At 45.9% G+C, this 26731-nt stretch overlaps 2 protein-coding genes across 7 annotated transcripts in view; one reads left to right on the forward strand and one right to left on the reverse strand.

The window, feature by feature from the left end:
• Positions 1-7342, forward strand: part of GGACT (gamma-glutamylamine cyclotransferase) — a 34430-nt gene extending 27088 nt beyond the window's left edge. For all 5 annotated transcript variants that reach the window (XM_031466274.2, XM_031466276.2, XM_031466277.2 and 2 more), the window contains one exon: positions 6325-7342. In XM_031466274.2, the coding sequence (XP_031322134.1) occupies positions 6338-6769 (432 nt within the window). In that variant the 5' untranslated portion in view covers positions 6325-6337 and the 3' untranslated portion in view covers positions 6770-7342. The remainder of the gene's footprint in view (positions 1-6324) is intronic.
• Positions 7343-8474: 1132 nt separating this feature from the next.
• Positions 8475-26731, reverse strand: part of PCCA (propionyl-CoA carboxylase subunit alpha) — a 331849-nt gene continuing 313592 nt past the window's right edge. Inside the window, exons 22-24 of one of the 2 annotated variants that reach the window (XM_010986054.3) lie at positions 23700-23840; positions 12583-12660; positions 8475-8819 (exon numbers count right to left, since the gene is read on the reverse strand). In XM_010986054.3, the coding sequence (XP_010984356.3) occupies positions 8751-8819; positions 12583-12660; positions 23700-23840 (288 nt within the window). In that variant the 3' untranslated portion in view covers positions 8475-8750. The remainder of the gene's footprint in view (positions 8820-12582; positions 12661-23699; positions 23841-26731) is intronic. The other variant, XM_031466271.2, reaches the window with a different exon arrangement.

Raw genomic sequence — 26731 nt, forward strand, 5'->3', positions numbered from 1 at the left:
TTCTCTAACTTATTAACTTTGACAAGCAACCTCTTTGCTGTACATGATTTTATTCGCAATTCATTTTTCTGATTCAAAGTGAACATGAGTGCCTTAATCCTCTAATGGGAATTAATTGCTTGTTTCAGTGCTTAACTCTGATCTTTTCTCAGTCCCCCCAGGGATTAGGCTCTTCCTGAAGGAGCTATGTTTGTTGTTCAAAACACAATCAGAAAAGTAATGATGTTTTTCTTGTGAAAGGAGCCAGAAATGCAGAATATTAATTTTCTTTTTTTTTACATAAATAGTATTCTCAAACTAATATTATCAAGTATAGAATTCAATGGATAAAATGTAGAAAATTATAATTCATTCTAGCAGGCTACATTATTTCCTAGAAGTTTACATTTTTACTGCTGGGGGGTTTCTTTTATGGAAATAAGCTGTCATCTTCTGCAGAAGAAAGTTACTGAACTGATTTTCTACAGAATTGGAACCAGCACCCTGTGGCCTAACTACGATCATTTCTATGTAACATCACCTTCCCAGCTGTTTGTCTTGGCTCTGAAAAATCAAGGCCACAACTAATGCTTGATATGGCTTGATTCCCTCTCCCACTTATTATGCAGAATATTCTTTTTTGTTTTATTTTTAACGGGCTTCCTTGAGAAGAATATATGCTAGCAGATACATTAGACCTTAACTGATAAAGGAAGGAGCTGGGGTGGAGAACTTAGGAGGGAGGAGGGAATTAACTTCATCAGGTCCTGGGGCCTAGCACAGCCAGCAGTCAGTAGAGATTAGCTCTTAGGAAGACAGGATGAACCCAGTTTTAAGTAACAGGCATAGAACTCCGAGAGTTTAAGTAACGTTCCCAAAGACCCACTGTTGCTAAGTGGTGGAGGTCCACTGTGCCCTTCTTTACTTATACTTAGCATGCCTTGTGTTCGTAAACGGCCATCTGGCCCGATGATGATCCCTGCAGGGGCTGACCTGACCATCAGTGTCCTAGAACAGGCCCGCCTGGGAGCATCTAGTTCACATTAGAGTGGAGACAGAACCACTCCTGAAGAACACTCTTCAGTTGCTCTGGAAAAGCCCAAATGGCTCACCTACAGCTGTTTCTAACCGTTATTTATTGCATTTTATCCAAGACTCTGGCCATAACCCAGTGCCATGGAAGGAACTACGTGGCAAGAAAAGAATGGGGTGGAAGACATAGTCATGTGTGAGACCCAGAGGGGGAGAACCCCCTCCTAGCCTGGCCCCAGGGTGTGGTGCTTCAGGAGGGTTCCAGTGTGTTCCTGGCCTGAATGAATCACAGGCATATTTTGATTTATCCCTGGCTGTAGCCTGAGAGGATCTGGCCAATGTAGTAGTCTTTTCACATGTTCTGTTGACTGTGACAGTCACAGCAGCCCTTGGAAATCAGCTGAACATGACAGACAAGGACCAGGAGTACACAGTGATAAGGAAGTTGAAAAAGAAAAACAAGGTGAATCAATGAAGATAGAACACTGCCTCACACTAAAACAAAATAAAGTCAAAATGGCTTATAGCCTTAAACATATGACAAGACACCATAAACCTCCTAGAGGAGAATGTAGGCAGAACACCCTCTAATATAAATCGTAATAGGCCAGTCTACCCAGGCAATAGAAATAAAAGCAAAAATAAACAAATGGGACCTAATTAAACTTATAAGCTTTTGCACATCAAAGGAAACTATAAACAAAAGACAACCTATGAAATAGGAGAAAATATTTGCAAATGATGCAACTGACAAGGGCTTAATTTCCAGAATATACAAAGAGCTCATATAACTCAATAATAATAATAACAACAACAAAAAAACCCAAACAACCTAATCTAAAAATGGGCAGAAGACCTAATCAAGCATTTCTCCAGTGAAGACACACGAATGGCCAATCGACATATAAAAAATGCTCAGTATCACTAATTATCAGAGAAATGCAAATCAAAACTACAATGAGGCATCACTTCATACCTGTCAGAATGGCCATCATTCAAAAATCCATGAATGATAAATGCTGGAGAGGGTGTGGAGAAAAGGGAACCCTCCTACACTGTTGGTAGGAATGTAGTTTGGTGCAGCCGTTATGGAAAACAGTATGGCGATTCCTCAGAAAACTAAAAATATACTTACCATATGATCCAGCAATCCCACTTACGGGTATATATCCAGAGGGAACTCTAATGCAAAAAAAAAAAAAAAAATGCACCCCAATGTTCATAGCAGCACTATATACAATAGCCAAGACATGGAACCAACCTAAATGTTCATCAACAGGTGACTGGATAAAGAAGTTTTGGTATATTTATACAATGGAATACTACTTTGCCTAAAAAAAAGAATAAAATAATGCCATTTGCAGCAACATGGATGGACCTAGAGACCATCATTCTAAGTGAAGTAAGTCAGAAAGAGAAATAAAAATACTATATGATATCACTCGTATGTGGAATCTTAAAAAAAAAAAAAAAAACTATGAACTCATCTACAAAACAGAAACAGACTCGCAGACATAGTAAACAATCTTATTGATACCAGGGAAAGGAGGTGGTAGAGGATACATTTGGGAGTTTGAGATTTACAAATGTTAGCCACTATATACGAAAATAGATTTTTTAAAAAATTTCTTTTGTATAGCACAGGGAACTATGTTCTATATCTTGTAATAACCTTTAAAGAAACAAATATGAAAACAAATTTATGTATGTATATGCATGACTAGGACACTGTGCTGTACACCAGAGATTGACACATTGTAATTGACTGTACTTCAATTTAAAAAATTATAAAACAAAACAAAAATTTAAATAAATGAGAAGCCTTCTCATGTTCATGGATTGGAAGACTTAATATTGTTAAGATGGCAGTGCTAACTAAAGCAACTACAGACTTTATGCAATTCTTGTCAAAATTCCCAATAATTTTTTTTTTGCAGAAATAGAAAAATCCATCCTGAAGTTCATATGAAATTTCAAGGGACCCCAAATAAGCAAAGCCATCTTGAGAAAGAAAAACAAAGCTGGAGTCTCATACTTCCTGATTTCAAAAATACTGCAAAGCAACAGTAATCAAAACAGTGTGAGACTGACATAAGACAGCTGTGTAGAGCAATGAAACACAAGAGAGGGTCCAGAAAGAAATCCTTGGATATATGGTCAAATGATTTTTGACAAAGGTAGAAAGACCAAAGGGGAAAAGATAGTCTTTTCAACAAAAGGGACACTGGATATCTATATGCAAAAGAATGAAATTGGACCGTTACTTTTTACCATATACAAAGATTAACTCAAAATAGATAAAAGTCCTAAGCATTGGAGCAAAAACTATAAAACTCGTATTAGGAGAAGACATAAGGCCAAAGCTTCATGACACTGGACTTGGCAAAGGTTTCTTGGATATGACACCAAAATCATAGGCAATAAAAGCAAAAATTAGGTGACATCAAAATGTAAAACTTCTGTGCATCAAAATCAACAGAGTAAAAAGGCAACCTATGAAATGGGAGAAAGTATGCAAATCATATGTCTAATAAGAGGTTAATATCTGGAAGATACAGAGAACTCCTGTAACTCAACAATGAAAAAGCAACCTGATTAAAAAATAGGCAAAGGACTTGAACAGACATTTCTCCAAAAAAGATATATAATGGCCAACATAAAAAGATGCTCAACATCACTAATCACTACAGAAATGCAAATTAAGACTTCACACTTTAGGATGGCACTATCCAAAAAAGAAAAAAGCAGAGACCCCCATCTACCCTCTGGCCAGCAGGGGACGAGTGGCTTATGTCCACAGAGGTTTGGCAAGAAGCTTGGTATTGGGAAGACCAGGCCTAGCTGAGCGTCGGGGTGAGGAGGCACCCGAAGATGGGGATGGAGGGCAAGTCCGCATACCTATGGCTCTGTTACCTGGAGGCCTCCATGCAAGGCCTGCCAACCGCAACCTCCACACAGTCTCCTGTATGGTGTCTCACTTTCCACCGTAAAAGGCCAGCCAAGGATTACTGAGACGTCTGAAGGAAACCTATTAAAGAAACATATACCAAAACAAATAGAAAAGAGAAATTTAGGAGAAACAGAAGCAATCCAGGGAAAGATGAAAACTTTAAAAAAAAAACAACCCCAAATTCATGATAATTAGTATCTTCCCAAAGATGAGTGATGGTATTCTGTGAAAGAACAGGATGCTCACAAAACAAAGGAACAAGATGATGGTAAGTATGATGGCAAAGTAAGTATGATGGCAAAAATATTTTTAAAAATAATAGAAGAATTGAAAGATAAAGCCAAATATAAAGAGAATATTGGAAGATTAATCCAGGATATACAACATCCGAGTACTGGAGATCCAGAAAGAGAACAAGGAAGGACTAGGACAAATACTCCTCATGATCCAAGATAATGAGTTTTTAGGTGGAAATTCCTGGCACAGTGAGTGAAAAAAAACCCACATAAAGAGACCTCGTTACAGAACCTCAGAATCCAGGGGAGAGGAGAAGACCCTAGGAGCCTCCAGAGGGAAGAGCCTCAGTCTTGTATGAAGGTTGTGGGTCCCAATGGCCCTGGACTTCTCAGCATGAACCTGATTTTTTGAGTCAGAAGTCAAAAAACAAATGCTTTTAATGTTCTGAAGGAAATTATTTCTAGAATTTTCTACCCAGCTACACTGTTCATTGAGACTGGGGAAGAATAGCTTCAGTAAAACGAGGAAGTCAACCAAGGAGGGGCTGGGCCCCAGGAGACGCTCAGGAAGCCTGGGGGACCACAGACCCCGGCTGGGGCGATGGCTGCAGGGAAGACCGGGTGTTTGGAGCTGCAAGGATTCTTACGGTGATGCTCTCAGAAAACAAAGCCGAAGGACTGTCATAGAAACTTGAGCAACGAGCAAAACAGAAAAAAGAAAAACGCTGAAGCAAATTTTAATTCCAAGAAAAACAAAAGAAAGGAAATTAATCATAGTACACTATGTGCCCTATCTGAGAACAGTGTTTACATAGTTCTAATGCTGAACTGAATATGGATTTGACCAAAACCAGGGATGTGAACCTACTGGAGGAACGTGGGGCTCTGCAGTGGCATGGCCACAGCTCACGGTTACCACAGCCTCACGGGGCGCAGGACTGGTGCTGTCTTGGCAGGCCTCCGGGGCAGGTGCCGTCACCACTTTGCTTACAGTTGAGGAAGCTGGGGCCCAGAGACTTTAAGTGCTTTGCCTAAAGTCACACAGTTAACAAGGGGCAATTTCAGCCCGGGCAGGTTGGTTCTAACGTCTGTGCTGTAAAACTGCTCACCTGCTCTGGGGTGGGAAGGCAAGACGAATTAAACACCAGGAAGTAGCAGTGTAGGTGGCCAGTTTTAGAGGCTTAAATGTGTCTCTTCAGGGGCGTGGGAAGAGTAGGATTTTATTTTTCTTGTAAAGTTATTTAACTTTTACCTTATGGACATGTGTTACTTTAAAAGCCGAGTCAAAGCAGAAAGGGCACCAGTGATCAGGAGAGCAGGCCTCCAGTTTCGGCTGGTTTCACCCAGCTGTGTGGCCTGAGTCCCCACCAGCCGGAGACTCAGCCCAGAAGGACTGGATGGTTCCCATTTCTCTTTCAACTCTTCACATCCCGGCAGCAAACAAGACAAGCACTGTGATTGGTTTAGAGAACCCGCACCGTGAGAAGGGCAAACCAGGGTGGTGTGGCCGCTCAGGGAGGCCTCTGTGCATGGGCAGGGGCTGAGCCGGCATTGGGGGTGGCTGGAGGGAGGTGAGGGTGAGAGGCTGCAGGCCCCAACAGGCCTGGAGGATTGGCCAGACCCCTACTCCCCATTGCCGGGGTGCAGGGTGGGACCAGCTGGAAGCACAAGGTGGCAGCCTGCCAGGGTTCTGGAGGATGGGAGGGTGAGAAATGGGGCATCCCAGTCTGACCTGGAGTTGTTATTGCTAGATCGATGGTTCTAGAAGATCACATTGGGGTGGGGCAAGGATTAGGGGCAGTGGGGTTCAGGGGTCCAGTCTCCTATCCAAACCCATTGCATCCTGCTGGCACCCATCTTTTATTGTTTAAAGTCCTTTCAAAACAATTGAAAACGAACTGCTCTTACAAAACAGCAGTTCTGCAGGACTTGATCCCAGGACAGGCCGTCTCATGTGACAAGTATGTTCTTCAAATGAGTCCCTCTTCTTGGAAAAATGTAAGTGATGGTTGGTGTTCCCGGTGATCCTGGGTAGTCGTGCTGGGTGGTGCCCAGGAGGCCGCCCAGAGAGGTTGCCGCCGCCTCTGACCGCATCACAGCATGGCTCTGCTTCCTTCTCCTCTGCAGCTTCAGCAGCCGCATGGCCCACGTGTTCGTGTACGGGACCCTGAAGACAGGCCAGCCCAACCACAAGGTCCTGCTGGACGGCGCCCACGGCCGCGCCGCCCTCCGAGGCCGGGGCCGCACGGTGCAGCCGTACCCGCTGGTGATCGCGGGGGAGCACAACATCCCTCGGCTGCTGAACCTGCCGGGGCGGGGAAACCGCGTGGCCGGGGAGATCTACACGGTGGACGAGCAGATGCTGCACTTCCTGGACGAGTTCGAAGGCTGCCCAGACATGTACCAGCGCACCCTGGTGACGATCGCTGTGGAGGGGGCCGGCGGGACCCTGCAGTGCTTCGTGTACAGCACGGCCACCTACCCGCCCGAGTGGGTCCACCTCCCCTACCACGACAATTACGACTCGCAGGGGGAGCACGGGCTTCGCTATAACCCGCGAGAAAACAGATGAGAGGGCGGTGGGAGGCAGCAGCAGGACAGAGAGCCCAGTGGTTAGAGGGTGACCTCAGCGGTCAGCGCTCGCCAAATGCAAAGGCCTGATAACGCTCCTTGAAACGAAAAAATTGTAAAACCTAATCTGTTAGGGGAGAAAATCTTTTTCAGTGGCAGCTGATTTCCCAAATAATTTTCCCACACTGGTAACAAGATTGTTTCCTGAAATCTCTCCCTGTCACTGCTTTGTTGCTTGCTGCTTCAAGAGCGCCCTGGGCTTGAATGCACTGGATGAGGAAAACTTAGGATTTTAATTCCCCTAAATGACATTTCAAAAACTTGTATGTTATCATGCTTTTCTTATTGTGTGGTTTTTTTTGTTTGTTTTTTGGGTTTTTGTTTTTTGTTTTTTTGTTTTTTTTGCTTTGCTTTAATCTGAAGATAACATTTAAAACTGAACGTACAGACTTCATATTGCAGCTAGATTTTAGCAGCCCTGCTGTACTGATTCCGACCTGAGCACTGAGGGGAAAAATAATTTTAAAGCTGATTTTGGACATCTCAGTGTAATAAAAGAACCTCAAGAAAAACATGCAGTGTTTCAGAGTAGTTTTGAATGTGCATAACATCACGTTTCATAATTCTCAGATCAAGCTTACAGAGATTATCAAAGACAATCATTTAAAATTAAACTAGATGTTTTGGGAATCAAACATAAAAGAATTGGTGCTATTCTTGGACGTCTTTTTGAGTCTGCTTACTTGGTTGGAGGTTCTTTTCCTTCTAATCTAGCAAAATAACGAGCACCCACTTGCTGGCAGAGCAGCCGAACGGCCTGATTTCAGACGGAAGCTCACGTGAGACCACAGCAAGGTACCACCTCCCCCCCCACCCGGGGGAGCGGTGTTTGGGGGCGGGCCTTTCAGAGAAAAACCAACACATTAGTAATTTGTTCTTCAGGCCTGACAGAAAGCTTAGCTTCCAAATACAAACAGCACTTAAAATAATTTTAACAAGGCACGAAGCACCAATTACTACCCACCTCCATCTGATCATCTGTCAGCGTGGATTCACATCAGCGCACGACCCTGCCTCTGCTTACTTACCAGCAAACTATTAACCGTATTCTAAAAATTTCAGAACCAAATGAAAATGCAGCTGCTGATCCCGAGTAACCTCTCTGTCAGGAGAGCTCACTTCCTCCTCAGCTTAATGGTTGGTAGACTGTGGGCGCTAACTGCATCTGGCACAAAACATGACCGTTATCTTTAGCCCTTTTTTCTTAATTGGAAACTTGCTTCACAAAAACGCAGAAAAGGCGAGGATGGGTATCAGCTGATGCGCTATGGCAGCCCCATCCACTGCACCCGGGGCGCTCCCGGTGCCCAGGCCCTGGGATGGGGAAGTGGGGACACCCCAGGGTCCCGGGGAGCCAGCAGCTCCACACTCACCAGCAGAGCCACACAGGAGTGATTTCCAAAATCATCTGTGCCGTGTGGGCTTCAGGAGGTTATGAAGCAGCAGTTAGGTCCTCAAGCAGGACGAAGCAGGTAATCAGATTATAAAGTGGCAAATGCTAATTTAATGAAATGGAAGGCAAAGAACTGGGATTTATATAAGTTCTTTAAAAGGATCCCAATGAAATGGTAGCATTTAACGTCTACTGGCACAGCCCACAGCCTCTTATGTACATTGTCTTCATTCAAAAAAAGGGCAAACTAATATTTAGACAAATGCTCAGTTTTATTGATTTAATTTTGACACTAGGAAATCTCACAGCAGAAGTACAAATCATATGTACAAGTATTTATATCAATAAAAATTTCCATTGGTGATTTTTTGGCAGAAGGTTGGTTTTGACTATATGTGGAATAAATATGACCATGTAAAATCTGCTGCACAGGGGTGTTCCTGCAAAACGCTTGAATAAATTGAGTGTGAAAGAATAATAATACAAATGGCTAATTAAATTGGGTGATGACTGAAAGGCTATAAATACTTCATTCCAGTTCTACGAGCAGATCGCCTTCTCCAACTGTGTCTCCAGCTTTACAATGCACCGATTTCACCTTGAATTAAAGAAAGAAAGAAAAAGGGGAGAGTAAGAATTATTAACTAGACCAGGAGGGAGCAATCTCGTCATCATCTGTTTCTGGAAATGAAGTGACACCCTGGCGGGCACTGGAGCACAGGCAGAGTGCTTGGCGTAGGGCGCCCATCAGAGGGGACCTCATGCACAGGGACATCCTTGTGGAGGGCTGTGACTCGCCACCTTCCCTCTCCTGATCCTTGTCAACCCACTGGTCTCAGGGACTTTCTGTAGTCAGTCGCAGAGGGTACCCTCGGGGGTCTGGGCAGCACCCTAGAAACTGGTAGTGTTTACACTGGATGAGCGTCCATGCTCTGCTCTCCATGCTTATGGTTCTCGGTTATAGAAACATCCTGAAGAGCCAAAGGGTGGGAGGCCGGGCCTAGTGCTAGCGCAAGTGGTAGCGTGTGCGTCCTGCATGCACTGGGTCCTGGGTTCAACCCCAGGAGCCCCATCAAAAATATTAATGCCTCCTAGGAGGCTCAGTTACAGATACGTCCTGGAGAGCCAAAAGGGTGGGAGGGTGGGCGTAACGCAAGTGGTAGCGTGTGCGTCCTGCATGCACTGGGTCCTGGGTTCAATCCCAGGAGCCCCATCAAAAATATTAATGCCTCCTAGGAGGCTCAGTTACAGATACGTCCTGGAGAGCCAAAAGGGTGGGAGGGTGGGCGTAACGCAAGTGGTAGCGTGTGCGTCCTGCATGCACTGGGTCCTGGGTTCAATCCCAGGAGCCCCATCAAAAATATTAATGCCTCCTAGGAGGCTCAGTTACAGATACGTCCTGGAGAGCCAAAAGGGTGGGAGGGTGGGCGTAACGCAAGTGGTAGCGTGTGCGTCCTGCATGCACTGGGTCCTGGGTTCAATCCCAGGAGCCCCATCAAAAATATTAATGCCTCCTAGGAGGCTCAGTTACAGATACGTCCTGGAGAGCCAAAAGGGTGGGAGGGTGGGCGTAACGCAAGTGGTAGCGTGTGCGTCCTGCATGCACTGGGTCCTGGGTTCAATCCCAGGAGCCCCATCAAAAATATTAATGCCTCCTAGGAGGCTCAGTTACAGATACGTCCTGGAGAGCCAAAAGGGTGGGAGGGTGGGCGTAACGCAAGTGGTAGCGTGTGCGTCCTGCATGCACTGGGTCCTGGGTTCAATCCCAGGAGCCCCATCAAAAATATTAATGCCTCCTAGGAGGCTCAGTTACAGATACGTCCTGGAGAGCCAAAAGGGTGGGAGGGTGGGCGTAACGCAAGTGGTAGCGTGTGCGTCCTGCATGCACTGGGTCCTGGGTTCAATCCCAGGAGCCCCATCAAAAATATTAATGCCTCCTAGGAGGCTCAGTTACAGATACGTCCTGGAGAGCCAAAAGGGTGGGAGGGTGGGCGTAACGCAAGTGGTAGCGTGTGCGTCCTGCATGCATTGGGTCCTGGGTTCAATCCCAGGAGCCCCATCAAAAATATTAATGCCTCCTAGGAGGCTCAGTTACAGATACGTCCTGGAGAGCCATAAGGGTGGGAGGGTGGGAGGGCGGGAGTAGCGCAAGTGGTAGCGTGTGCGTCCTGCATGCACTGGGTCCTGGGTTCAACCCCTAGTACCGCCACTAAAAATAAATCACCTCCCCAGCCAGACTAAAAAATAAAATATGAAATTATCAAAAAAATTTTTTTCAATTTTTTGAAAGCTAGTGGTGTACTTAGTGTTAAAAAAAAAAAACAAAAACCCACACACAATGATACAAGTCAAAACAGGTACTAACAGGAGGAACTCCCTAGTCTGATCAGAAGCTTCCTTCTGAAGGAAAAATTCTCAGAAGCAGGGGTTGTACTCTGGCCTGACATGGAGCAGGCAGCAGGCTCCCTCGATGTCGCTGCTGTGCCCTTCAATTACCACTGATTTCTCCCGGTTTTAGTCAACTTTGGCTTTCCCACATTTGTGTTCATATTTAAAATTAGAGATGGTCATTTGACTTGGAGGTTCTTGCTTCGATATGAAGATGAATGATGGGCTGGAACTGGCCTCCTGGGCAGGTGGCAAACAGGCAAAGGGCCAGAGATGTGGGCTGGGTGGCCTGGCCTGTGTCCCCACAGCTCTGAGCCCCAGCCCAGGGTCTTCCAGGACGATGAGAACCCCTGCGGGGACCTGACAGGTCCCGTCCGGCAGGGCCGTCTGCACCAAAGTGGCTGCTGCTTTTGACCTGGAGCCGCCGACGTTTTTATGGCACATATTTGTCATGCTGCTGCAGTAACCAGAATCTAAGACCTATTTCCACTGTGAACCTTTCCTCTGGGAGGAAAACTGGCCTTTCCAGAAACAAGAACCCACCAGCCCCAGGCTTGCCGGGGCTGGCTCCTTGGTGCCCTGTGGGGGCAGGAGGAACTCCAACCGACAGGGCAGGGCCAACGCGCAGATTCACCCAGAGCCCAGCAGCACCCTGACAGCAGCCCGGCCTCCCCATGAGACCCAGGCCCTGAGGACATAAACCACGTGGATGGGCGAGCCCCTTGCTCCTTCAGGGAGCTAAGGCCAAATTCACTTTTCCATCAGTGCCTCAGTCCAGCATGCTGGCCCTGGGGGTGCCTCTGAGATATATTCCAGGTCCCCCAAACGAGGCCAGTTCTCTTCACAGAGGGAGATCTCATGACGCTAGTGCAGCATAAACATTAACTAATCCCAAGGAGCAAACACAAGTCTTCACAAGAGCAGATACAGCATCTCCTTGTTCAGTTCTTCAAAAGTAATCAGATACAGAAAGCAGGACCCCCCCCAAGGCTGCGCATATGCCATTCTCCTCTCCCAAACTCGAGGGGACAGGGTGCAGCAGCCTGATGCCCCCTCCAGGCTGGCCACTCGGCTCAGGGCCCACCAGCCACGCACCGGGCCTCCGCCCTCGCGGCTGGGACTGGACTAGGCGTCCCCTCAGCCTGTTCTCTGAGCATCAGTTTCATTTCCTTTTGGAGAGACAGACAGAGGCTGTGTCTCTCTGTGAGCTGACAAGACCTTTCTGCCAGGACACCCACTGTCCCCGAGGATCCATCTTCCTTCCTGGGAGCGGCCACAGGGCAGGACCCGGCCCACCCCATCTGCCCCACCTCGCCTCGCTCCACTATGCGATACTTCCAAACCAGACTCTTTCAGAAAGAGATCATCCTGCTACAAATGGTGTCTTTTCAGTCACAGGAAAAATGAAGTAACTGCTTAAAAGGACTTTTCTATTTTCTTCATTGAGAAAATACATTTAAGAGGCTTTACTTTTAACAAATTTCAGTACTAGTTTATCTTTTCCTTTTTTTCCCTGCCTGTATCATTAAGTCCCACATGTGTACGTGGGCCCTTCAGCTCCTCTCGATCTAAAATTGAGTTGTTCTCTTTGTGGAGAAATTATCTTGAAGAGTTGCATTAATTTTTGCAATCTCTAAAACCATTTCCCGCTGTGTCACCTAAGTCTCGGATAACTAACTGCCTCAAAGACAGATGTAAACATTAAAAATTAAAGACCCCTTAATTTGAAAGACATTAAGGTGAAGAACAATTGTTCCCCAACTCCCTGGGCATCACACAGACTCTCCTGGAAGGCCTGCTCTCCGTGGGGCAGGTCACATCCACGCGGAGTGAAGGGAGCCCCCAGGTCAGTGTCCCCGTCCACGGAGAGGCCCCCTCCGGCAGCCCCTTCAGGCCCAACCATCCAGGATTCAAAGGTGGAAGTTCTGCTTCTTGTCACAGCCATGTAAGCTGGTGGGAACTTGGGGACATACCTTCCCGGTTTTCCCAGCTGTCATACTGTTCTGCATTTTCATGGCTTCAATCACACAAATCTCCTGGCTTTCTGCTACCTGGAAAATGAATAAAAAGTGGACAGAAGTTTTAACAGCATTCGAATTTTGCAACAGTGTTCAAGAGTGAGGCCATTCAGAGTGTCTTTGTCAAATGCTCTGAGATTTTGCCTCAACAGCAGTAACCTCCTCTGATACTTCACATTCCAAGTTCACCTTCGGGGACAGCAGAGAAAGGCCCTTTCCTCTACCATCACGTCCTCATGAGGAGAAGCCCCTGACCCTGGAGGGCTGGGCGTGCTGGTGGTGGGCCGCCCCTGGGAATCTCTCAGTCTGCCTTTGCCACAAACAGAAGTGTGACAGGAATGGAATGTGTCCCACTTATGTGAAATGTCCAGAAACGGCAAATCTCTGCAGACAGAGAGCTGTGTGGTTTGCAGGGGCGGAGGGGGAAGAAGGCGGTGACTGCTGACTGGTGCCGGGATTCTCTGGGGGTGATGAAATGTTCTGAGATGGATGGTGGTGATGCTTGTATAACTCTGTGAACAGACAAAAACCACTGAAGTGCACACTTTAAAGGGGTGAACTGTACTGTACGTGAGCTTTCTACCTCAGGAAAGCTGTTATCAAAAAGTGGAGTTTCTGTCTATAGCCCAGGGGAGCCGGGAGCAACAACCAAGCATCCAGGCCATGGGGACCACTGTCCCAGCCTTTGTGCAACATGCCAAGTCCTGACAACCAGGCGGCTCCCAGAAGGCGCCTTCCGACGCACGGCATGATTTCCAGAGCCCCGCCCACTCCTTGCAAGGAGACAGGTAGCTCCCAGGAGCACTGGCTCAAGCTTCCTGTTCTGATGTTTGCCCTTCAAGATAAGGAGAGTCCAGGTGGCAGTCCTGGGGTTCAAGCCGGGACTTCCACCAGGAGTCAGCTGTGACTGAAGGTTCTATTTGTTCTCCTTTCTCTGCCCTTGACAGGAAGGCACCAAGGCGCTGGGCTGGAGTTTTCTCCTATCTTTGTGAAAAAGGGCCTCCCTGTCTTTGAAATGGGAGAGCTGAACTTCCTGGGGCACCCGCCTCTCTGGGGTGCTGGTGGGCATCCTGGAGTGGGGCTCCTGGACACTCTGCTCATCCAATATCGCAGAAGTGCCTGGAGAATGTTCTTTCCTAAAATCCCAGATGATTCCAAGCCCCCCTCCCGGCTCCCCATGTGGCACAAGCTGTCTCGCTGGCAGTAGGGACCGCCTGAGCCCCGCGCGTTCCTCTCCTCCGCTGATCAGGTGGTGGGCTGCTTTTTCCTGGCACAGAAATATAGGAAGAGAGGGGATGCCAAAGCTTCGGTGCTGGCACGGAGGCGACACTGAGCTGGAGAGCTGGGCTGAAAGCGCTGTGCTTGCGACCCTCTGTGACTCATGGTCCCCTGGCGCCTGCGTTGCAGAGAGTGAAGGCTCAACGTGCGAGGAGGGCCCTTCTTCACAAGGCAGAGGGACAGCAGTGAGGGCAGCTCCAGGGAAACGTGGGGCCCCGTCACGGTGTCACAACAGCCGGCCCCCAAGCCATCATTTCAGAGTCTTTTCTCTCCTTTCAGAGGCAGGTAGGGCCAGGCGAGCAAGGCAGAGGACAAGTCCCAGAAGCAGCAGCCGCCATTCAGCTTCACACGCAAAACCCTGCAGACCCAGATCATGGCTCTGACGGAGGCTGAGGGTCCAGAGCTGGCCTCACCCAACAGCATCCCAACCCAAGCACCGAGCATTCCGGCGTCAGGGCCTGTGGCTTTCTGGGAAACAGATCTGAAGTTCAGCAATGGAAATTTCCTCCAAAAATGAGTGACCAGCTCTCCCCCTCTGGGCTCTGGTAGCTTCTTCCTTCACAGATGGACCAGTGCCCACTGTGGGGAGCCATGTGTGCTCGCCTTGCATCCTCGCCCAGCCGGGCTTCCTCTGCGGGCATTTGCGAGCCCGGGGCTCACTCAGAGTCCATCTCCCCATCCCCGGCACCGTGGGCTTCCCTCGGGTGGGCATGGGCTCGCCCTCTGCATCCCAGTGCTTGGCAGTGCTGGCCACACAGAGCACCTGCCACTCACTGCTCTTTATGGGATCTTCAAGTACGTGATTCACAGCTAATACAACTATGAAAAATGAATGAACCTGGGAAATTTCCACTGGTCACACCAAGGGGGCGGACACCAAACTGACAACGATGCCCGTAAGAAACTTGCAGAAGGACAGCCGCCCTGGGCCACAGCCCTCCTCCAGACCCAAGCCAGCCACAGCCACAGTGGCGGTTAGGTCCAGGCCAGTGGGTAGCCCGTGGGCAGTGGGAGATGGACAGCAAGTTCACGGGCCTCCACTGCCCACTGACCGCCTTCGTGGTGGCTCTGAGTGCTTGTATCAAGGGAGATCTGCGGAGAGGGACACACAGGTGGCTGCAGGTGGTAGGTCTCCCAATATCATTCAGAAAAACAAAACCTCTGATTTAGCCAGTGAGAATCAAGAGAGGTGGGAAAGTCCCCAAGTTAGCACACTCCCTTCTCTCTGACTGTCACTCTGATGATCTGATTAAAGGGGCTTCAAAGACAGCGCCTCTGGATTTGAAATGACCTGCCGCCTGCCCCGCAGTGCTGCCCTGAGTCTTGGAGCCACCCTCGCGGCTCCATCTTCCTCTTCATTCCTCTTTCTCTCCCTAGTTCCCTACCCTGTCTCTGCTGCTCTCCACTCATACTATTTTGTGGAAATGTGCGTAATGCATTTCTCTCTGTTCACTTACAGCAATCTGTTTTGTAGTTTGTTTTCGCTCATTTGTCCCTAGAAGAAAGAACTCTTGGCGGTTGTTCCTTGATACTTCACCAAATAGTGAGATCCACTCTGTTCAGCAGAATCATGCTATACACACACGCACGCACGCATGCACTCAAACACGGATACACACATGAACCGGACCTAAATTCAAGCTATTTCATCCCTCAAAAATGTAAGTCAGGGACGCAAATGTGGTACAAACCATACATCAAAGAGTGCAGACGGGGCTGTAACTCGGGGCTGCTCCACGGACCCGCTGGGCCCCCACGGGCTCCGGTTCCAACAACCTAGACAGTATCACACAGGCCTCTCGCTTCAACAATCTGGAAGCCTCCCAGTCTGGAGGTGCCTGCCCACTCCCGCCCCCGAGCTCGGGAAGGTCATGGAAGCACCTCCCAGATTTCCCCATGTGCTCGGAAGGCCAGGGCATTAACTGGGTGAGCAGAGAGGGCGCCTCAACGAGCAAAATTTCCACCAGACAGCTCACGGGCAGGGCACTGCTACTGAGGGACGTGTGTGCGCACACTTCCCTAACACGCTTGTGAATCATCCGATAAAGACTTAATGATTGTGACAGGATGTCTCCAATGTTGGGCTTACAAAATGGTCACAAGCCTCGCAAGTCTTTTCGATAAACCTAGTCAGCCTGATGTCCTTCTCTGCTCCCTGTCTAATTGGTGTGAAGTTTGGAGGTCTGATTCCTGTATCTTTCATCCGGCTTATTGCGTCCTCTCCTTTGACACGGGGTCAAGGTTCACATTCGCATCCGATTATCGGAGCGGACTCATTAAGCGGGAGCCTGCCCTGCCCCAAAATGAGTGAGCTGGGCAGAAACCTCAGCCCATTTACTCAGCAGATTTTAGCGTGTTTGGGAGGCCGGAATGTCACCCGGCACTGCTCTGTGCTGAAGTTTCAGACATCTCCAGCTGATGATTAATTGTGAGTGATGGGAAATAAAATCCAGTAAAGCCAGCTGCTTGCCATGGTCGGCAAAATGACTCTAATGGACATAGGCTGCCAATTTTCCAGTTTTACTGGCAAGTCTTCCAAGTGTAATTAAGGGAAGTTATAAATGATATGGAAATCTATCAAGTTCCATTTATTTTCAGACGACTCTTTCCCCAGAGACTTTTATCTTTGAGCTTATAGACTGCTTTGTTGTGCTAATGATTTAAACCACTTCTTATTTCTGATTAAAGCCCCCAATATCCTTCTACCAAGTTTTCTTTACTCCTTTCCCAAAGATTAAAAGACACAGAACCTTCTCCTGCACGTGGCCCTCCGGGAAAACACACTAAGACTGGGACATGTTTGGCAACTGGTATCGTTCAAGCTGCAAATGCACGAAGAAAGCCCAAGAAGGTGCGGGAAGAGAAAAAGAAGAGAAAAGGGGAGAAAGAGCTCCACCAAACATAAAAGGCAGCCCCCCAAAGTACAGACTTGAAAGCTGTGCTCAATGCCAGATATTCATCAGAAGGTGGTGTAGCTCACTAATGTTATTTGATTTGGAATAAAAGCATGAAAATGATGGCAAAGGCCTAAAATTGGAGATGTAAAGGATGACTGCACCGTATTCCATTTCTCAATTTCATCCTTCAGAGCCACAAAATGGGGGTGATACAGTGACGGGATGAGATTTACAGTAACAGCTGTGGTCTTCCCACACAAGGGAGGCCCTTCTAATGGGCTAAGGTCTGTTTTGAACAGACGGGGAGTAACAAAACAAGGTTCCCTATTAAGAGTGTGCAGTCATATTTCTGATAAAGAAAATGATTCTGGGAGTTGGATTTCCTTTAAGAAGGCCCCTACCCCGTTTTGTCATCCACAACCAGGGCTGTTTTAAAGGTGTTATCCTTTAAATATAGGAAAGAGGACATAAATGGCGTGGAAGGTTTTCCCCCGGTAAGCCTACTCGCTAGCAACTGTAAAGAATGCACAGGAAACTGTGCCAGTGGCATATGGCTTTCTACTGTGCTAAACATTCATACAAAAGACAGGTTCATCAGTCATTGGAGTATCTGGATAGAAAATTAGCTCCTGATGGATGGTATTTTGAGCTTACCTGCTGCTAGTACATTACCAGAGAAATACAGGTTTTGAAACCCACATGACATTAGAAACTGCAGACCATGAAATACGACACGTGCAGGAGCACATAATGTACGCCAGATTATACAAAATAATAAATAAGCTATTTAAACCCTCTGCCTAAAATTGGGCCCGCTGCAAGGAACCCTGGGTCACTTCTACGCAGGCCAATTAATGCACAGCATCTGCTGTATAGAAGCGGGGCATGGAGCACTTCCGAATGATTTCAGCAATTAAAAGAAAACTGTTTCCTGCCTGCTCAGACAGCAACTGTTTCAATGCAAGAGTGAGCACCAAATCACTGTGTGCAGCTGAAAAATTAAGTCCCCTTTTTGGAGAAGAGGGGTGGGTGGGAGGAAGAATTTTTAGGAAAAAGGAGCCTTCTTTTGTTGTCCTACACTCTGTTTTTCTGCCAAATTAGACAGAAGGCTCGGAGGGCTCCCCGGCCCGCCGCAGGCTCCCCTTCTGCTGCACTGGGCCACCCAAAAGCGGGGATCATATCAACCCTGCTGCCGAGGCCACAAAAGTTAAAATCCTTCCATTACATTTTTAAAGGCTGCACTACTTAGAACACAGTGCATTTTCAGGCCCTCAGATGTGAAGAAAGACGCAGTTAACAGCCACCAGAAAAAGGCGTCTCAGATTTGGTTAAAAGGCACTGCTAGGATCTGATTATAGTAACTTCCTCTTTCTGAGCTGGAAAGATAGGCTGGTTAATATGCCTGGATATTTCCTGAAGAAGAAATGTGCGTTCACATCCCAAGATCTTCCTGTAAAGAGGGCAGGAGAAGAGATCCTGGAGACAGGGCAGTATTTAAGCAATGACGGAAGGAACCGTCATCGAATTACAAAGAAAGAGGAGTCAGGCGACAGAAATGCTGCCAAGCCCCTATCTTCAGTCTAAGGCCTCCTTTAATGGGCTGGATCTCCCGGGAGGGCGCCCGGGGACAGGCCGCAGAGGCAACCCTGCAACCAGGTGCCGCCCTGCTCCCCTCCCACCCGAGGGCCCCCCGGGGATTGCACCCTGGGCTTTGAAGCAGGGGGCTCTGGGAGCTGAGAGACAGGAAAGAATACAGTGAAGTGGCCAATATAAAACAAGTCCAGTTTTTCCTAAAATTCCCTGAAATAAAGAACATTATTACCCCCTATTGCCCTCTAAATTAGCTCAGAAGTGGAGCCAGAGCCTCTAAGTCACAAAGAGAACTAGTTCAAACTGATGTCCTTTATGGTATCTTTAAGAAAGCAGTCTGGATTCACTCCCTTTGTGAAGTATGCTGCTTTAAAGGACCCAGTGAAATAATATTTTTTTAAATTTTTTTATTTTTTAATATTTTTAGCAAAAAGGTGAGAGAAGATATTTTGAATCTCGTTAGGGTTGGGAACTATCATCTTGGGAACTAATTCCAAGTAGAGTATTCCTTCAAAAACAAAATCAGATACTAAACTTGTAGAAGACTCACCTATGATATTTACTGATTGATCTATAAAAACATTTTATCTTATATTGATAATTATCACTAAGTTAAACTGTAAAAGTTCCCAAATTGTTACTACCAACAAAAATTAATCATAACATTTAAAAATGTCATCTGGAAAAGACAAAAAGGCCAAAATCAGGATAGCCATTACCTCTGAAGAAGGCAGGACAGGAATTCTACAGCAAAGAGGCCACAGGGCACGTTTACTCCAGAAGCAATGTTTTACTGTTAAATCACATCCGAAGCAAATATGGCAAAGGTGAGCAGAGAGCATGTGAGCGCTCATAACTTTCTGTACATTGGTAGTGTCTCATAATTTCAAGTTTAAAAATGTGACATAAGGAATGCATGAGTCTAGCTGCACCTGCTCTGGATGTAATCTGAGGTACTGGTAAAAGCTGGCACACTGTCAAATAAACTGCTTGAATAACCACTACTATAAAGTATGTAAATTTAATTCTTGCAATTATTTTATGATTGTAAATCAAGGTATCCAGAAACTGGAAAATGTATCAAACAGCCAGGCCAGGTTCTCTGCCAGGGGAAGATGCACGCACTGATACGGGGCTGCGTGAGGCCCACTAGTCACTGCCAGACGAGCACACGTTGAGGGGGCCCGATCCAGCCCACTCGCGTGTGGAAGACCTAAGGGCCAAGGAGGTCTCAAATCCTGCTTCTTCAAGAAATGAAAAGTAAAGGTCTCTTGCCAAGTTTCTGTGCGATTTCCCTAGATCAGCGGTAAGCTCCGTTACAGATGGTTTAGGGACAAAGGGGAGGTGTGAATGTCAATCTCTGAACCAGGGCCCCTATGTCTCCATCCAGCTCAGCGGCCGTCCACCTGCCTGGAGCCCTCTCCCCAGAGCATCACACACACGGAGAAAAATCAGGGTGCAATCCGGGTGGTACTCCTGGTAATGATTTTTTGTTCTCATTGGTGCGCTTTATGGTCCAGCACTGTTTGCCTAAGGCAGTGTTGGTGAGCACGGCAACCTCACACTACCCTTCTGCTGAGGCTCAGTTTGGATGTTCCTCATCTTAGCCCCACAAAACACCCCAGACTCTGTCTGCTAATACTGACAGGCTAAGTGGCAAGAAAAAGCAGCAACAGGAACTTAATATCAACCTATTATTTCACCTGGTCTGACAAACTAAAAACTCACAAAATAATTGAGAAAGAAGGAAATGTAAAAGGGTATACAGCGTGCTGCTGGTTCTTGGCTCACATAGTTTGTGCTGTATTAAATAAGATGAATATTTCTGATGCAGATCTGAGACGACTAGAGAATCTAAACAAAACTAGAAAGAATCTTAATTAAATTCAATGTTAAAATGTCCCCATCAGTTGCCTCATTTTTATTTTTTTTTGTTTTGTTTCTGGTATCAAAAGGCTGAGCAAACAAATGTGCTCATACCGACCTTATTTTACACTTCAAAGTCAACAAGAAAATTGTGCCACCCATTCAGCAGCTGGAGTCTAATGCTGGAGAAAAACGTATGCAGCATTATTCTGGAAGAATATATATTTTTAATATTTTTGTTCAAGAATATTATAAAGATAGAAGTTCAAAAACTTAAAAGTAAGTTATTTTAAAAATGCTGACTTTGATTGTAAAAGTGCCCCGGTTTATGATGTTGTTAAATGTCATAGGTATTTCTCAAACTGAAGTGAAAATCAGTTCTTGTAAAAATATTTTTAGAAGGCAGATAAAAGAAGACACATAGGGAAGTCCTTCCATTGAACTGTTTCCTGAATTGAATGTGACTCTAGTGTCCAAGTACATGCCTGCCTCCTCCTTGCTGGTTTGCTTGCCGGTAGGCATTCTACTGCTTATGAACTAGCATCCCCTCCTGACAGATTCGAAAAGCCTGTCATACAATCACTCAAAAAATGATTTGACTACTACTTTTAATGTTAAACAGCATTTAATGGACGTTGAAGAAGTATCTGCTGCGCGAACCCCAAACAAGCGCTTAGAGTAAAACCCAGCTCCGTGCTGGGGGAGGGACCTTCCCCCAGAGCCGCCTGGGCACACTCCCCACTTCTAAACGGCCACCCCAAATCGTTGTGTCCCGAGGTCTTTAAACTCTTAAACCTGTTTACTTCCCAGAACAGATTTGTTCTCTACTGTTTATGTGATGCTTTTGTGGGACACATTATTGCCAGGCCCACCACTGTAAGATTTGTTAAGCTTTACTTACACTAAACATAAAAATTACAGATAACTGGAATTTTAACTATAAAAATAACATTATAAAGGAAAATAGAATACTTGTAGGTCCTTATTTTTTTGTTGTTGTTCCTTGTTTTCCTTGAAAATACGCACAGATGATTGATTCCATTATCTTTCTACTGATAGAAGTGGAGCCCTGGCTCAGCTGTTGTTATTCCTAAGAACAAGACACACGCCCTGCAGTGTTAAAATAACTTTAAACTGCAAAACTTAAAAGCTACAAGTATCGCTGTCTTAAAATGGCCTCAAGTATGTGCCGTGCCTCTGGTCCAAGGAAAATTTCTTGTGTTTTAATTACACAAGGCAGATTTAACTGTAGAAGCTGGTACAAGAGCCGATAATTAAATGTCCCACCCTGTGCCTGATTTAGGTATTAGCAGTTTGGGACACTTTTCACAAATAACAACAGGGAAAACACTGATCAGAACACAATGGTACAGAATATGAAAGGAAGTTCTGCAAGGACCAAAGGTGGCAGCAGATGCCGGAGTGAGGAGTGAAAGAACGCACCTGCTCTCCATGACCAGCGCATGCGTGCGGAGAGAAAGGTGAAGCCCAGACCAGGAGGGGTTCCCCAGGGGCGCGCACCCACCCTCTGATTTAAAGGAATACAGAAAATAGAGGCCCCAGTCTGTTCTCAGATCAAACCATTCTCGAAGACCCACATTTAATTATTAGTGGTGGTTTTCAGTATCTGAGTTCCCCCAGTGAACCAAGGACTGATGCCACACTGCTCCATTTTACTAAATGCATCGCTTTCCCACGTTAAATCGTTAACCAGGAAATGGAAAGCATGAGGCTAAACCCTTCAGTATCTGGAGCAGCTAGACTAGGAGCGAGCAGTGGCTAGAAACAAGGAGGCTGCAGGCTCCGGGTTCTCTGCCAGGGAGGCAGCGCAGGCAGGGGCCGGCAGACCGCAGTCCCCGCTTGTGCTCCCAGCAGGAGCTGCCACCCCCTCCTCGCCCCCCAACCCTCCGCTCAGGTTCTGACTCAGGTGTTGGAAAAGTAAGGATTTCCGTTAAACACATTTTTTTCCCTAAGCACAAATGTGATTTTATAATTAAAGCCACACCATTAGGACTGACAAGCTCAGGATGGCAGTGTACAGCCTATGTGGCTTCCAGAAAAAGCCTGAGGAGGAAAATTAAAGAACAAAACAACCCCCTCACAATGTTTACCAGCCTCCACCTCTAGTCACGAGATTCCACTGGCTCCGATCCTGTAGGGAGTGTGGGCATTCTCACTGTCAAGGCCAAGGGGCTATGTTCTTAGGACCCTAATCCTTTAGAAGGAAGATACATAAGGTGACCCCCCTCCACATTCAACACATATATATCATTTTTATTATGTATCACCCCTCCCAAACCCTTAACACTAGGGTGTTAGACCACCTTAAGGAGTGCTTTCTTCCGGGAGCTCAGTGCTCTCAAAGCAAACATAACAATTCACAGCTCCTGAACCTCTTTTATGCTTTTCCACTTCTCTATCACCAGGTAAAGCAATTGTTAAAGTCGGTTTTCCAACTTCACAAATCAGTTTCAGGACTACAGGTTTAAACCACTGAAACTGATCATTTTTTCCTAATAGTCATCTATTTTAAGGGCTTTTCTAGAAGCTAGTGCCAACCAACAACATGAGCTTTTCTCAATATTATATACTTATGTTGTTAATAAAGAAATACAGAGGCAGTTTTCATGTAATCTTTACAGGAAAATTATTATAAACTCCTACGACTTAACTGAGATACAAAATGGAATCACCGTATCATCTATTAAGGATTATCATGTTTTGCTCTTATTTTCCAGCACATAAACAAAAAATGCAAGGACTTAAGTGCTCCTAAGAAACCTTCTGGTCACCTCTTTGTTTTCTTTTTGCTTTTGCTGCTAATCAATAGATTTGTATCTTTGCTCTATGACAAGGCATGTATCCTTCCAAACTGTCCAGAGCATGTAACCTTAAGACTGCACATGGGAGGAAATATTAATATAGCTTTGATTTGTGCCTTAATGTCACCAGGTCAAGGTGAAAAACTTCAAAACTGTGATCCTAAATTTTATTTATCAAGTTACAGAAGTGCTCTGACACTACACAGATTACAGAATGAACTTTCCTTCGTACCCTTCTCAGTATTCTAGAAAATGTGCAAAAAGTTCTCCCATCGAAGGGTTATTTCTTGGCATGACTTCTTCAAGGATGCTTAAACCACAGACAGCAAACAGAAATTTTAAATAAAATGCTTCCTGAAACACTAAATTTGCTAAAAAAAAAAAAAAAAAAAAAAAAAAAACAATGAATCTGGCTTTATTTCTGTTCCAGTCCTCAGTCATTTGGGAGGAGAGGCACTCAGAGATATTGCTACTAACCTAATTCAGATGTGAAACAGTTGGACGAAGAATGCACAAAAGCAACTCTGCTGTTTGGTGGGTAGGATGACTCAAGAGAGAACCGCACAGAAAAGGATCTGCTTCAGTCTACCCCCGTCCCACAGACAGGTGTGGTCCTTACCAGGTCCCCAGGCTTTACAGAGACGGCCACCACCACGCCAGGCATTGGGGAGTGCAGAATACTGCTAGTGTCCTCAGCTGCTTTTTCCAGCATAAATTTGTTCAATTCTGCAGCGAGTTTGGTTAAGATATGCACCTTGTACTTAAGGAGGGGAAAAAAACATAAGTGAGATTAAATGATGAACTTTTTCTCAACATAGCATTCATTCAAAATCAGTTTTTAGCTTTTAAATGTAAATTACAACATCTCTGAAATCAAATGGCTTTTAATTATTGTACACAAAAAGAAAGTAGATCAGTCTGTTTCTGGCTCATGTTGTGTACCAGTTTAAGAAATTTCTTGAAATTTGAGTGATTAATTAGGGATAAACAGTAATCATCCTGTATCATTAAGAAAAGCATCTCAAAACTTGATAAAGAAGACAGTGAGAATTTCCTTGTATACCCTTTACCACTTACAAACTTATCCCAATTAACACAAATTCTGCAGCTGGGTGGACACAGGGAGCGGGTGCTGTGAGCACACCCGCCAGTAGATGGCAGCAGACTGCTGTGTCAAACTCCCTGCTCCCCTCAGAGCCGCTGGACCATGTAGCAATAAGTTAAGACAAAGGGTTTTGCTATTTATTTGGGCCAAAATAATATTTAAAATCCCATTTTTTCCAGTGACATAAAATGTTATATCCATGAGTGAAAGAGCTGGCTTTTCTTTTTAGGCACATTATGTAGTCTTTTGAATGTTAACAAGACAGTTAGGGCAGATAAAGATGAAAGATAATGTATCTTCTGCACTAGGAGACAGTAATTCAAGATTTTAAAACCATTGGAGGAAAACAATCTGCACAGCCCAGTATTTTAATGGTACATTTTGGAGGTGGCTCTCAAACATGAGGGGTATGTTCAAGGCAGTCTGGTTAAACAGAATGTTTCTAATAGAGGATTTCTGCCAGGCAAGGAAAATTCTAGATCTCCATGAATAAATATGTGAGCTCCAGTTTGGTCTGTCCAAACAGAAACAAAATAAAACGGTTTGAGGAAGTGTTACTTTGTGAAGTTGGAGGAACCACCTGAAGATTTCTGGATTCCTACCAAATGGCATTTCCCTTGGGGGAGACAGACACAGCACTGGGGCAACTCCATTGTGTCCAAAAAAAGCCGCTGTAACTCAAAGCCTCCTGTGGGCATCATAGTGGCCGGGATGCGAAAGGAAAACAGAATTTACCCTTAATTCTGCACAGGGACGGCGGAAAACTCTAAGTGTGCTCTTTACAGGGCCTATTTTGAAAAGCGTGGGGGAGGGCTCCACGGAAGAGCTTTGATGGCCTAAGTTCCAAGCAGATTAGCGACACTGTGACAGGTTGAATAATAACATCTTTTGCATGTTTCTTTACTCCTGAGTGTGTGTGTTTTGCAATCAAGACATACAAGTGTCTGCCCGCTTCTGAAGGATATGATCCTTAAGTGAAATTACAGTGCAAATAAAAGCTTTTTGCTCCTATTAAAATTCATCTGAGTCATAAGTGGCAAAGGAAAAAAGCAAGGAGAGTGCACTCTGCTGTCACTCTAATAAACATTCTGGGCAGAGAGTCTATTTATCAACGATGGATTGTACCTCCAAGTCCTTCATTAAATCTATGGGGGGGGGCTGGAGGGAGAAGGGAGAATATAATTGTACCAAATTGCACACCTTTAGTATCTGTGCTCGGCCTTGGAAGAGAAAAATCCAACATCACGAGAAGCATCAGAGTCAACAGAAGAAGTTACTTTTCTGGCTGGCACTGCCCTACACCTCCCCTTCCCGTGACTGTTCTGCATCGGGCCCGTTGGCTGGTTCCCCCATGGCATACAGATCTCTTTTTCTCCTTATTTTTCGCACAACTTGACTTCAAAATGTGAACTCAGGGACAGTATCTTTCCACACTGAGGATAATGATTTATCACATTTCATCACGGTGGATTCCCTTAAAAACTAATTGCAGCTTCGTCACAAACAAGCCTTAATACAAAGCGCTAAGATTGCCCCAAGCTCCATTTCTCCCTAGAAACGACAAGATCCTGACTAGAACTGGATCCTTTTACTATTTTTACAATTTTCATATCTTTTGGATTCCTTTCTCTGCAGGACTCCTGCTTTGCTTGGAAAGAGATGTAAAAGAGCCACAAAACTCACTGCCTTCAGATGCGGTCTTTGTTACTGATGAGATGTTCCTTTTCCTTTTGTATTTGTTTATTGTTCTTAAATCTGTTTGGGGGATAAGCGACTTATTGTAATCACAAGCAAAAAATAACAACGGTGTAAATGCCTCTGGAGAGGCCCTGTTGCACATAGTTGGCTTAGACATGACCTCTCTGAATATAAAAAGAGGAGGCAGAGAGAAGGTTCTCTTTTTAAGACTACCTTTGATGTTGTCCTGACCCCGTCGGAGTGCCCACACAAACACGCCTTCTTAAAACAACCTCTTGGCTGGGCCGTGTGGCGGTGCACGGGGCCTGCCAGGGCGGGATCTGAGCGGAGCGCAGCATATGGGCCCATCAGAATGAATTGCCTGGTGAGAACCGTAAAAGCTTTTTGATGCCCCAGAAAAGAAGTCATTTAAGAATGTACACTAGGGCTTTCAAAGCTTATGATCAAAACTGCTATTTATTGGTTTCTCTGAATTCTTGGGGCGGGGGGCACAGAGCAGCCAACGAGGTGAGAGAGGGGGGAAATGCCCCCTAACGCGTGCAGAGTCTGGTTTTATGTTAGACATTTGAATATTCCTAATGGGGTCTGTAGCAGGCTCCCTGGAGAGTTTGATTTGCAGTTGTGTTATTGTTTTCAAGCAGATAAACCACAAACTAGATACCTTGTGGGAGGGAGTCCAAGATTTTCAAGTCTAGGTGATAGAACAGAGAAGCACAATCCTGGAAGAAGCTAGAAGGTTCTCCCCCTGCGAGGTCCCGAGAATCGTCTGGTTGAGGATTAGAAGCTGCTTATTGGCAGGGCTGGAAGCCGAGTACCTCGGGGTTCATCAGGATGGAACCTCAACCTGT

The sequence above is a fragment of the Camelus dromedarius genome, chromosome 13 (genome assembly GCF_036321535.1).
Source record: "Camelus dromedarius isolate mCamDro1 chromosome 13, mCamDro1.pat, whole genome shotgun sequence".
NCBI lineage: Eukaryota > Metazoa > Chordata > Mammalia > Artiodactyla > Camelidae > Camelus > Camelus dromedarius.